The sequence below is a fragment of the Prosopis cineraria genome, unplaced genomic scaffold, assembly GCF_029017545.1.
Source record: "Prosopis cineraria cultivar Desert tree isolate PC_DT_omini unplaced genomic scaffold, ASM2901754v1 PC9, whole genome shotgun sequence".
NCBI classification, from domain to species: Eukaryota; Viridiplantae; Streptophyta; class Magnoliopsida; order Fabales; family Fabaceae; genus Prosopis; species Prosopis cineraria.
Window position 1 is genome coordinate 17,289,941 of NW_026555340.1, and position 13,763 is coordinate 17,303,703.

General features: G+C 30.9%; 1 protein-coding gene across 1 annotated transcript; it reads right to left on the bottom strand.

Moving 5' to 3' along the window:
- Nucleotides 1–3,651: 3,651 nt before the first annotated feature.
- Nucleotides 3,652–8,390, bottom strand: LOC129320473 (ethylene receptor 2-like). The gene is given in 4 exon segments (XM_054965942.1): nt 3,652–4,672; nt 5,498–6,222; nt 6,225–7,384; nt 7,787–8,390. Coding segments are annotated over 3 exon segments (2,271 nt in total). The 5' UTR covers nt 7,234–7,384; nt 7,787–8,390; the 3' UTR covers nt 3,652–4,135.
- Between the last annotated feature and the right edge of the window lie 5,373 nt (nt 8,391–13,763).

Below are 13,763 nucleotides of genomic sequence, written 5' to 3' on the forward strand. Positions count from 1 at the left end.
TATAATTTTATTTTTCAAGATATAGGGATCAATATTTAAATAGGTAAAACTATAAAGATTGAATTGTAATAGTCAAAGTTTAGGGGTTGAATTACAACTAAATCAAAACTTCAATTATTGAATTATAACGAGTTAAAGTTACAAGAACCAGATGATTAATTTTATCTTTTATTCATATCTAAACATACTCTAAACTTATTTTTTATATACTCCCTCCATTAAAAAATATAAGGCATTTATAACTGAATATCTATACTCCTTCCATTAAAAAAATATAAGATATTTATAATTTAATCTCACCTCTCAAAGTTATCTACTTTCAAACTAATTTTACCTCTTCATATTTACCTTTATTAAATACCCTATAATAAATATAAAGTCATTCATCAATAAGGTCATTTTTTAAAAAGAAAAAGTAATGATTATATCTCAAAATATTAAAAATGCCTTATATTTTTTAATATTAATTCATTAAAAAATATCTTATATTTTTAAAATGAAAGAAGTATACATATTATATATATATATATATATATATATATATATTATATTTTATATTTAATATTATTTTTATTTAATTATTATATTATTAGTTTACGTGTCAATTTAATCGATTAGGTCATAAAAAATGAAACTCGTCAATCTTTCAGTTTAACATCGCCTCGCTTTCAATACATGTGTATGGGGACGCTCTTTGCAGGGGAGAATTGATTCGAGTGGTGACGGGTCAAGGGCCATGAATGCTGTACTCATGGACAATTTAACAAAAGCAAAAGGGCCCATAGGAGATTTAGATACGTACTCAGATTCATGCATGTTTGCTTGCAAAGTTCAGACTTAACTCAAAAAAGTTTTAAAAAAGGAACCCCCCCTGCTTTCCCTGCAATTTCCTTCTCAATAAATAAACACCCAACTTTGTCCCCAAAATAATAATAATAATAAAAAATAAACACCCAACTGTTTCAACCCAACACAACTTTCCCCGCTTTATTCTACCCAAAAAAAAAAAAAAGTTTCTCCACTTTGCATTTGTACCCGGCAACGTTATCAACAAAAGTCAGTATATTTAATAAAAATTTATGAAATTATGACATCAAATGTGAAAACGAATGATTTATAAATATTTTTATAAAAAAATTTTAAATTTATATTTTGACTATGAACTTTTAAAACTCAATTCACCTAAACTTTTTTATTATATATATATATATATAAAAAAAAAAGCAAACATTTTCACAACTTTTGTTCTCTCTCCCTCTTTCTCTCACTGTCATTGAGGCGCGGTCAAAAGTTAGCAATAAAGCAGTACCTTTATTTCATTATATATAAAACAGTATTGTTTTCACGACATTAAAGAAAATCATATCTCAACCCATGCATAGTAGAAATCCATGTGAACAAACCTTACTAGCTAAAACTTATGAACACCATGAGTTATGGGATGTGTAACCCAAATACTTTAAAAATAAAATACTCTAACATCTAAAAACTTTCTCAACATTTAATTGAAGCAAAAAGATAAAAATGAATATAATAATTAAAAATATTTTATAACTAGGATCAAAATAAATATTCTCTCAATCCTATAAATAAGATCAAAGGAATAATCTAATATATAAACTACCCAAAACCTGAACTTGCATCAAGAATACAAAAACAGTAATGCAATGTTTGGTAGAAATGCATCTATCTCATTTTCTTTCTTGATACATCTCACATTTCTTTACTAGAAAACACTTTTCCATATATTACATGTGTAAAGGTAAGAATATTTGCAGTTTGCCAGTAACTAATTTACGTGTGTGCGTGTGTGTGTGTGTGTGTTTTTTTTTTTTTTTTAGTGTTTACATACAATTATGCTGATCTTTGTGATAATAACACATACAGAATGCTCAAAATGTAGAAAAGTGGCGGCAAAAATATAGAAACAGTAAAAGTAAAAGCAAGATCGTTATCTTGTACAATAATCTACATATATGGATTGCCCAAATCCTGAAAAAGTTGCTTCAAGTGCAATCAGTCTGATTGAGCAATGTCCATTCAAATGATTCCATCAAATTTCTGCTTACACACAATTAGACCGATCTTGTGTATTAATGCACATTTACGGACTACTCGAAATGCATAAATATAGGAACAGAAAGTTTTTTTTTTAAAAAAAAACAATTAATGTGCAGTGTCCTCGCTAAATTTCATCTTTACTAAGTGCATGTGATAGAAAATGATTCTGGGGTCCTCATGATTAGGTTAGGAGAACAATTTGATTTCAGGTAATATTTTCACTGATTCACTAATCAACCTAATTTTAAAATAATTCATATATTTAATGTAAAACTAAGCAAACCAGGCCAATTATAAAAGAACACAGACTTGAAAGACAATTTAATAGTGAAGTTGACCCATGAGTCAAATTGGTTTTTAAGAGGTTTTGTGAAAGCAAATAGGCAGTGGGTGAGTATTTAATTGAGAGGAAACATGGGCCATGGCTGCTGGGCTGTGGGAGAATTAATTAAAAGCAAAAGGGTGCACAGGACAATGACAGGAGCTCCATATGTGCGTACTCAGATTCATGCCTGCCTGCCTTCCTTCATGTTTCAGACTAAAGACCAAGAAAATGGACCCATGCTCTCCCTAAACTTTTTCCTAAATGGACTAACCAGCTTGGTGTTTCAACCCAACACAATTTTCCCCACTTTGCATATGTACCTCCACTATGTTCTCTCTCTCTCTCTCTCTCATTCACTCACGCGCAGGCAAGTACTCACGCACACCAGAAAAGAACAGCAGAACCCTTGAAGCATTGTATAAAGTTATAAGATATTAACAACTAGATTTTGCACCCGTGCAATCTGAAGAACAAGCTACACTATTTAAGACTTGTAAATAGTACACATCACGCTCCCTCCCTCCCTCTCTCTATCTATATATATATATATATATATATCAAAGACTTGGAATCTTCATGGAGGAGGAAACTGACAAAACAGTAAGAGGGGAGACCACTGTTACTTCAGTCACAACAATGTTCATTCAGATAATGGTATCAGCTCATCAATACTACTGTTTAATACAAGAGATTGGATGCTATAAAATTCTCAATAGGAATGTTTTTGTAGGTTAAGAGAGAAATAATTGAGTGGGGACAACAACGGAAGAAGATCTCATACACATCTCTAGCGTCTTTGGGTCACTCAAAAAGAACTTCACAATCAAAATCTATTGGATCCTTACTCCATACAAGTTAACTGATTTGTGCAATAATCTACACATACAGATTACCCAAATGCTGAAAAGTTACAGCAGAAATACAAAAATAATGAAGGTAAAAAGCATTGTGCAAGTGCACAGTTTTCATGTGTGACGTATTTATTTATTTATTTTGGGTTGGAGAGGGGGAAAAGAGAAAGCGACCATGAGTGTAAATTTCTGCAAATATATGCTCAATAAGCAGCAGAAATACAGAAACAGTAAAAGTAAAAACATTGTGCAGCATGCTCACTAATTTTAATCAATAATAAGTGCATGCTATAAAAGAAGATAGTGGAGTACTCCATGATCAAGTTAGGAAAACAATTTGCACTGAGAGAATCTCACACTAACTGTGAGAAGAAGACAGTAGAAACTCATCAAAGTAAGTGTTTCGGTGGTCTCTAATAGAAATACTCACTTCAGTAATTATTTTACTTTCTGCATAACTAATTTGTTCATTACATAAACCAAAAATATTGTTCCACTGAAAAACAGATCTCAGAAATTGACAAACAGATGTAGATTGTGGGCACGTGAAGTGAGTAACATCAACCTGAATAAATCCTGTAATCCTGAACTAGTGCTTTCCCCCTCCTTCAATTCCGACTGTATTGATGTTCCTGAAGATGCTATATATATATATATATATATGATATACATACTGAAAACTTATTGAACTAATCTGTATATAATTTTCCTCATAAAAATTTAATTTGTCTGTATATAATTTTCCTCATAAAAATTTAATTTGTATAAAATCTCTAGGGTGGAGTATTGCAGGGATGAGCAAAAGATGGTGTATAATTCTACTAACACTGGCCCAAAACAACTTATCTTGTTGATGCTGCAGTTTTTAAATTTACAACCTCTCTCCTCTCACAGGACTTCATTTCCTTGCATGCATCAGGATCCTCCTAAGTTCACCGGCAATTTCCTGCAACATAACAGGTTTTCTTATAACTCCATTGATACCAATTTGCATACATCTTTCACACAAATCTTCATCGGCACTTGCAGTCAAGGCGACAATCACTGGCCAATTTCGGCTTCTAAATTTTTGAATCCTTGTGGCAACTTCAAAGCCATCTAACTCAGGCATATGAAGATCCAAAAGAATGACTTGAATGGAAGATCCACTAGGTCCAATGACAGCAAGGCATTCAAATCCTGAAGAAACTGAGATTACGACACAACCGAGCTTCTGAAGCAACTTTTGTGTCACAGCTCTATTTACATCATCATTGTCAGCCAACAAGACTTGCAGACCTCTGAGCAGAGAATTAGAATCTGTGCGCTCAGAGGATTCACCAGGCTCAGAGATGAAAATAGAAATGGATGGTCGTAAATGAAACCGAAGAACGAGGGCCATGGTTTGAGGAAAACCTAATGTATTTGGTACAAACCATATATTCCCTTGCATCAACTGCCAAAAGCACAAGTCAATCAGAATCGACACAAAACAAATGAGAAAAATATGCATGGCACAGTAACTGCTAATTCATTGTTTCCTCAAATAAACATAGGTGGAATTTAAAAGGCCTTGAACAAATTAAGATAACATCAGTACCAATCCATCCAAAGGATGTCAAAAGCATGAATAATCAATCAAGTCAAAAGATCCCAAAAATAAAAGCTAACAATAGAGAAGTGTCTTCTCATATTGCTATTAGATGAGTTATTCTCCAAAAGTAACATAGCCACTAGAACATTCAAACCAACTTCTCCCAGAACATACAGCATTATCAGCTTCTAAAGAAAGGGAGGATTATGCAGTCAATCCTATCATAAGTGAAAGTGCTAGTTAGGGCATTAGAACTATGGCATTTGTGATTTAATATAATCAATATACCAACCAATTCCCAAGTGTTATGCCTAGAATATGTTAACCAAACTTGCATTTTTCCTGCTCTAGAATCAGACAGAACCATTCTATATTAGGTTACTATATAGTAAAAAATCTCACTTCATTCGAGAGAGAACTTTAATTTGCATTAATATACCAAGACAGATAAAGTGCTAAACGAAAGAATACAACTTTAATTCTGTTCCAAATGCGGGGAAAAACATATGCCAGCATCTTTCCTAAAAATTCTGAGGGATTTGAGCACAAGAGATTTTTACTGTTGAGTTCATTGCAACTGAATGACTAAAAAATTGAGCATCACATAGAAAAGTGCTATTTAAATGAACGTAGATGCATGAGCATAACATTGAAAATCACGTTATACACACATTCAATGACACTCACCTGAACTATCCTCTTGCAAATGCTGAAGCTCAACCTGATTTCATCCCTACAACTAGAATATTTCCTACCACCAACTTCTAAAGAAAGTGAACTCTCCAACTCATAATTGCCTCTCTTGATCCCTATCTCAAATCTAATATGTACATCCCCACTAGATGAGCTTGGTCTCCAGGTTGTCCGCCCATGGTCAATTCTTTCCTGACTTCCTCTTTCTGTGAATACACGAAGTACAAGAATCCCTCCTCGGTGATTACCATCCAATAAGTTCCCAATCATATGTAGAATCACCTGAAAGACCCTTCTCTCATCACCCATAACGTTGTCAGGCAAAGACTTTTCACACTCAATTTTAAAACCAAAGCCCCTATAAACACAAAGACACTTAGCAAGACATGCTGCTTCTTTTATTATGGCACGTAACCCAAAAGATCTCATCTCCAATGGAAATCCCCCATCATCCTTGGCTGAAATGTTCATGGCATCATTTATCCAGTTTGATAGGACATTGCTAGTTCTCAGCATCGCATCCACAATGAGTTTCTGTTCGCTTTTCATATTCTCATCTTGAATAATTGAAAGCAAACCCAAAATTGAGTGCATTGGTCTTCTCATTCCATCACTCATGACCTTCTGAGATAAGTTTCTTGCCTGACTCGCCATCAAAGCATTCCTTTGTGCCTGTTGTAGAATTCGATTTTGCTCCTCCAATTGCTCTCTCATGAGTGGGACTCTTCAAGGATTGCAGCATGAGAGAGAGCCACAGCAACCTGATCAGCAACTGTTTTAACTATTTCTTGCTCCAGATTCCTCCAAGATCTTGGCTCTCCACCAGGAAGAATCAGAACCAATATTGCATAACATAGCTGCCTTCCCTCAGGAGTTCCACCTTTGAAATTGCAAATCCGAAGCATCGGCATCCGAATTGCAGCCACTGGTCCTGCCTCAGAAGAAATTCCGCTACTGGCAGCAGCAAGTGCTGAGACAGGGCTAAGAATATTTACTCCATCACTAGCCTTGATTCTCACAACATCTGGATCCGTAATGGGTATAGAAAAATTAAGATTCCTCCCATTCAATTCATGAGTGAGGTTCATCTCTGTTTTATCAAAATTAGGCATCCAGACAGCACAATTTTGCAAACCAAGTGTTTCAGACAGCTCCACCAAGGTGGTATACAAAATAGTATGCCTATCAAGTGACTTGCGAATCTCTCGAGTGAGCATCCTTACATGTTTTGCAGCTTCCTTCTGCCTCAAAATAATACCAACCTCTCGTCCAAGTTCAGAGGTCTTTTTCCTCAGCATTAATTCCCTGACCTTCACTTTAAGTAGTAAAGGAATGAGAGTCATAAGAGTAATAGCAGTGGCGCATGATACCAAAGCTGTAAGAGTTTTAAATACTGTAAGTGCCACCATCAGCTGGAAAGAGTGAGGACCATAAGTCCATGCATTCAGCAAATGTGTCAATCCACATAGTACAATGAAGGCAATGAACTGAACAAGAACCCATTTGAATGGAACAATCGCACAGCTGATAAAACAAAGCAGCTCAATGGGTATGGAGAAGTAGGCCACAGCAATCAACAAATCACTGACTCTTTGGCACTCCAGAATACTCTCAATAGTCCACAAGCTGGCCTCATCGTCACAGTTACATCTGGGAAACACATTATCTGTTGCAGATACGCATTTGAGGAGAAACAAAATTGAAAGTCCAGATGCTATTGTTTTAAACATTGATCCAATATGTTTTTTCCTTTAATCCATCCAAAGATACAACATAGCAGCTCAAAACCCTTTGAACAATAACGTTTTCAAGGGCCAAAAAAAGATCGGCAACAATATCTGCATGCAACTCGGGAACCCTTCAGCACTTTATGCTAATGTCCTGTTAGAAAAGTTCAACAGGATTGAGTAAGATCTGAACCGAATGCAACAGAACAATATGAGATCCAACAAAATAATAGGCTTAATGAAAAGATCAAAACTATTCATCTCCACTGTCGTACGTTTAGTTTAAGTTTTAAACCTTTTTCAATTGACATACCCTTTTGGGGTGGAAAAGAATAAACTAGTGATTAACAGTCCCAATGAAGAAGACATTTTCCGCAACCAAAATATATAAAAAAAAATGAATAAAATTATTAAATAGTAAAAATCCAAGCGTTGCTTTCCCCCCACCCCACACTACACTAGCAGAAATATATTATTTAAAAAATCTAAGTCCACCAACGTATACTAAAAGAAGAAGAAGAAAAACCAGAAAACCAGTAATGCAGACCAAATGTACCTGCAGAAAAAGCGCCACAGTAGCAAGAAAAACCTAGATTGCAATCGATACTCCGCCCTCATCAGATGTTATCCTTGACCCGGATAACTAAAAGCTTGTTCAAGCATCAACATGCATTACAAACAACCCATTATTCTAATATTTTACACAGAGTAAGCTTCGAATACCAGTGTAAACCCCATATCATCCTGTACCACCTTCATTGGGAAGAACAGAAACGAACCCACTTGCACAAGAAACACATCCCAATACCGATTAAGGAGAACCAATCAAACTAAGCACGAATCAGACTTCCGCGCGCGCGCAAAACGTTGCCAACCACGACGGGGAGCACGAACCGGGTTCGAAGCATTCAGTCCGGATTCACGTCTGGTTCTGGGCTCGACTTTTTATCGAACACCGCCACTACACCGCAGCCTTTCTTCTTCCTCTTCTTCTTCTGTCTCTCTCTCTCTCTCTGGTATTTGGTGAGCGAATTACAGAATTTCTATTCGCAACGCTTTCTACATTATTGCTTGCTGCTACTGCTACTACTAGTAGGCCGTATTATTCTATCGTATCGATTTCCAAATACGAAACCGAAAACCATAACCAGAGAGAGAGAGAGAGAGAGAGAGAGAGAGCGCGCCGCTGTTTTTGAGTTGTATGGGAAAAATAAAGGCCGGAGGCGAGAGAGGGGACCCACATTCTTACATGAAGAGAACTTAGACGCTTTTGAACTAAAACGTCCTCGTCACTTAATAAATAATAAATAATAAATAATAAATATATTCACTATTCATTGCATTGCAGGTTGCAGGTTAAACTTTGAACAATGTGTCAGTGTTAAGTATTTTTACACTCTATTTAATCTTTTTATTTTTTTATATATAAAACTTTTTAACTAATTTATTAAAATTTATATTATTATTTTTATTTAATTAAATAAAATAAATTATAATTCAATTTTCCTCATCTCTTTTAATCTTTATTAATACCAAGAGTATTACTGTAAACTATTAATTAATACATAATTTTTTTTGATACAAATTATTAAAATTTTCTAAAACACGGCCTGTAAATATAGCAAAAATATGTATTTATTTTCTTTTTTATTGATACCAGTAATTAAAACTTAAATTAATATGTACAAAATGGTAAATTTAATTAACTATGTAATATTCTGTTAATTTATTTATTGTCAACTATATTAATATATATAAAAAGAAAATTAAAAAAGATACTACAATTTAGGAAAAACATAATTTTAGATACTTACATTTTGCTTACGTTTTGTTATATCTTTTTGCCTTTTTTTATATTTTAAATCCCTACACTTTTAAAAATAAAAATAAATTTATATAATTTTAAAATAAGTTTATAAAAATAAATGGTTATAAATAAAAATAAATTTTTAAAATTTTAATTTTTCAGTTATAATATATTTATATAATTTTAAAATTACTAATTTGAAACTTATTTTTTAATATTATTCATTGTTCATCAATTAATAATTAGTTGCATAAATGCTTATTTATTTTAATTATTTATTACTATATCTCATCTTTAAAAAAATTACAGACATTGAATTTTATCAATAATTAAACATTATCAAGATACATTTTCTTGCATAAATTCAAAACATTCTCATATTAATATATAATTTTATCAAGACATAAAGTAAAAAAATATTTTTAATTGTTTTTCATGTAAGCAGATAAATTTTATAAGATTACTAAACTTCAAACTCAATTCTTTATCTTTCTGAATACTTTTTTTTTTTTCGGTTAAAGCTAAGAAATCAATTTAAACGCACACAAAAATACCTAAACGTGCACACCCTCACACACAAGGACGGATTTAAACATGTGACCTCCTTCGTAAAGAAAGAGGATTCTGTGCCACTACATCCAAAGGATTTTGGCATAATACAAAACTTTTAAATTAGTAAAAAATTAATCATTTGATCTACATAATTTTAATTTAGTTATAATTCAATCCATAAATTTTAAATCATTATAACTTAATTTTTATAATTTTAACTTGATTGTAACTCATTCACTAAATTTTAACTCATTGTAATTCAATCTGTCTAGTTTTAACCACTCAAAATATTGGTTCTTGTATTTTAAAAAATAAAATTATAAAGATTAAAATTATTTTAAAATTAGGGACTAATATTTTAAATTATTAAAACTTTTAATCTTTATAAAGATTGTAATTATTTTTTTATTTTATTTTCTAAAATATAGGGATTAATATTTTAAATTACCAAAGTTATAGGTATTAAGTTGTATTGAGTCAAAATTTAAAATTAGATTATAATTGAATCAAATTTATAAGGATTAAATTACAACAAGACAAAATTTAAGGATTAATGATAAAAGAAATACTCGAACGTCTACAAAACCTTATAATTGAAATTTACAAAGAAACAATCCAATTGATCGAGACACACAACAAAGGTCATATCTATATGATTTTGCACTTCCAAATAAATATAATTTGTTTCATTATTTTAAGTGATTATTCTATTCTAGGTAATCAAGAGTTTATTATCCTTAACTCTTGAGTTTAAGAATTTCTATTTACCTTAAGGGACATAATAAAAGCTTTTTCTATTTAACTTTTCTTTTTTTTTCTTCTTTTATTTTCTTTCTTACTTTCTTTTTTAAAATATTGAAATTGCTTTTTTGGTACCTTTTACTCAAAAAATGATGTTACATTCATGCAAGCCTTAATGAAAAGTGTGTTCAATTAAATATATTTTCCCAATCCTTATTATAAGAACGATCATTATGTTTCCTAATATATGACCCACTGTTTAAAGTATTAATTTTTTTTCAGAATGTCCTTTGTTTTTTGATATTCTCTAACTAAATAAACAATCTCTTAATTAACTAAACAACCTTTTTCCTAATTAATGAACCTCATTTAATTAATTTTAACTAAGTCCTTCGTTCTATACAAAGCTATCAAATAACTCCTTGTATCAAGGATTAGAAGGAATCATAACTTTGATTAAGACATTTTGGGCCCAAAAAAAACTTTGATTAAGACATGGCATGGGACAATTTGGACTATTTATTTTTAATATCATGTGAGAATTAACAAATATAATTGCTTTTATGTTTGGTATGTAGATAAAAAAATTTAGAAATAAAATAAAAAATGAGGCTTTTGCATTTATATTTCATGTTATAAGACCAAATCAAATAAATGCCCAATATTTATTATATTTTATATTATGATCAATTTATTATATTTGTCAATAATATACCATTATATATTAATAATAAACCCCTTGTAAATTTTTAAATTTTTAATGGTAAATTCCTTGTATATCAATGATAAATATCTTATATATTAATGTAAATTGGTCATACTCCCAAATTTTTAAAAAGGGTAAAAGGGTAAAAATACCCACAAAGTAGCCAGCCACGAGCACTCAGTATCCTAAAGTGACGAAAAGAGCAAAAATATCTATATCATTACCTGGATAGGTGCAAAAGTAACAAAACCATTAACTTTGATCAACACTATTAACTTTGACTGTTAAATGTTAACTGTGCATACCACGTGTCATTCTTTGCTGATGTGGACTAAAAAAGAGCAAAAATACCCACGAAGTCATCGGTTAGGAGCAAAAATACCCATAACGTTACTAAAGTTAGTGTAAAAGTGACCAATACATTTAATCCTTTAAATGTTGACCATTTAGTTGACACCTAAGTAAAAATTGACTATTTTTTTGCTGATATAGACAAAAATATTCAAGATGAATTTTTATAGATGTTAATCAATCATTGTATAAGTATTTATAATGTTATTTAAGTAGGTGCAATAGTGATTAATGCGTCAAAATCAATGCCATATGATTTTTTCATCACCATGTATCTTGCCCCTTTCCTTTCTCCCTCTCCACTCATTTTTCTTGTCTGCAAAACTTGAGATTTAATATAGTGAGATAGGTTATTCAAAATCGAAGATTGAGACTAAGCACATTTAGTTTAAGAATATTGTTACAACTTTAAGCAATTGCATTCACGATGGATTTAAAATTTTTACATGATTTTTGCAACTGTTGCAAAGAAACAAGTAATTTAATTTGATATTATGTCAAAATGACATTTTTTCATATGATATTCATATAATAACCGATTAAATTTTAGAGAATTTCATCTAGGAATATTTTTTATCTACATTAGTGAAAAAATAGTCAACTTTTGTTTAGGTGTTAGCTAAACGGTCAACATTTAAGGGATTGGATGGATTGGTCATTTTTACACAAACTTTGGTAATGTTATAGGGTATTTTTCCTTCTGACCTAGGACTTCATGGATATTTTTATTCTTTTTTTAGTCCATGTCAAAAAATACTGATATGTGGCATATAAAGTTAGCATTTAACAATCAAAGTTAATAGTGTTAGGTCAAAGTTAATGGTCCGATTATTTTTGCACCTATCCATGTAACGTTATAGGTATTTTTATCTTTTTATCACTTTAAAATATTGGGTTCGCGTGGCTAACTACTTTGTGGGTATTTTTACCCCTTTACCCTTTTAAAAATTTCATTAATACTTTTTGAACACAAGATTTTTTTTCCAATAGGCTAATTTGTCCCTAAAAAATGTACCTATTTCATTTATATTTTTTCATATACAAAACATTACCTTAATGTTGTTATATTTAATAACTAACAAAGAATAAAACTCTCCCAATGATATACTCCCTCTGTTAAAAAATATAAAGTATTTTTAATTAAATTTCACCCTCAATATAGTAGTTACTTATCTTCAAACTAATTGTATCTTTTTATATTTACCCCTATTTAATAGGATCATTTACCTTAAAATAAATATAAAGTGATTTATTTAATAAGGACATTTTTGAAATAAAAAGACAATGATTACACCTTAAAAGACTAAAAATATTTTATATTTTTAATATTTAACCCATCAAAAAATGCCTTTAGGCAGAGGAAGTAGTTTTTTTCTTTCTCATATAACTCGAACATAGGACCTTTTGTTCTAATCAACGTTCATTGATAACTTTTTTTAAAATAGAATTTATACAGATATTTCAATAAAAAAATAATAGAATAAATGTCACAGATGTTTCTTGAGATTTAAAAAAAATCACAAACTTGTTGCACCTGTTTTAAATGGAGGGTTGTGTACTTATGTCTTAAAATAGGGGGAAAAAGAGTAATTTCAGAAAAACTTAGAACAGGTTCACATAATTTAATTTCAACAAAGTTTGTGTCATCTTATTTATGTCTCTGGAGAAGTTTGCATGAGTTTTGAAAACAGAGAAAGCATTCTGCTTAATTTGGTAAAATTCATGGTCATCATATTATTTTTAAAGAAATATATATATATATATATATATATAATTTCAACAAGATAAAAAAATGTATAATTTGATCTAAAATTAATGAGTATCCCCATAGAGTTAGTCTGGATGTTTTACTCATTTTTTTCCTTCAGTTTGATCAATGATATTATAACATTAACCAAATACTAAATAATTGAATTATAATGTGACAAAAGAGATGAAAAATAAATAATTTCTCTCAGCTTGATCAAAATTTAGACTTCAGAAAACTTAAATTAAATTACATTATAATAACATTACCTGAGAAAATAATCAAGGATAATTTTGTTTTCCTTGTGACGAATTAAGATCCGTGATATATATAGCTTGACTTTTTAGTGTCTTTCATCATAAATTTTGAAAGGTTGTGGTCGTTGGATGTGATTTTCAAAAACTATGCTATTATGAGACATGAGAAAAAATGGGAACCTTCCATTGTGACTTAGAGTCATAGTCATCTCAAATTGTTTTCTTCCCCCAGAAATTAATTACAAGGGATGCTGCTCAATTTAATGACCCTACAGTCCTTATTGTTATGACTTTTCTTCTGGTCTTTAATATAAGACTATTTTCTAAAACATTAATTTTTTCTTTAAATATCTTTTAATTTGATATTTTTTA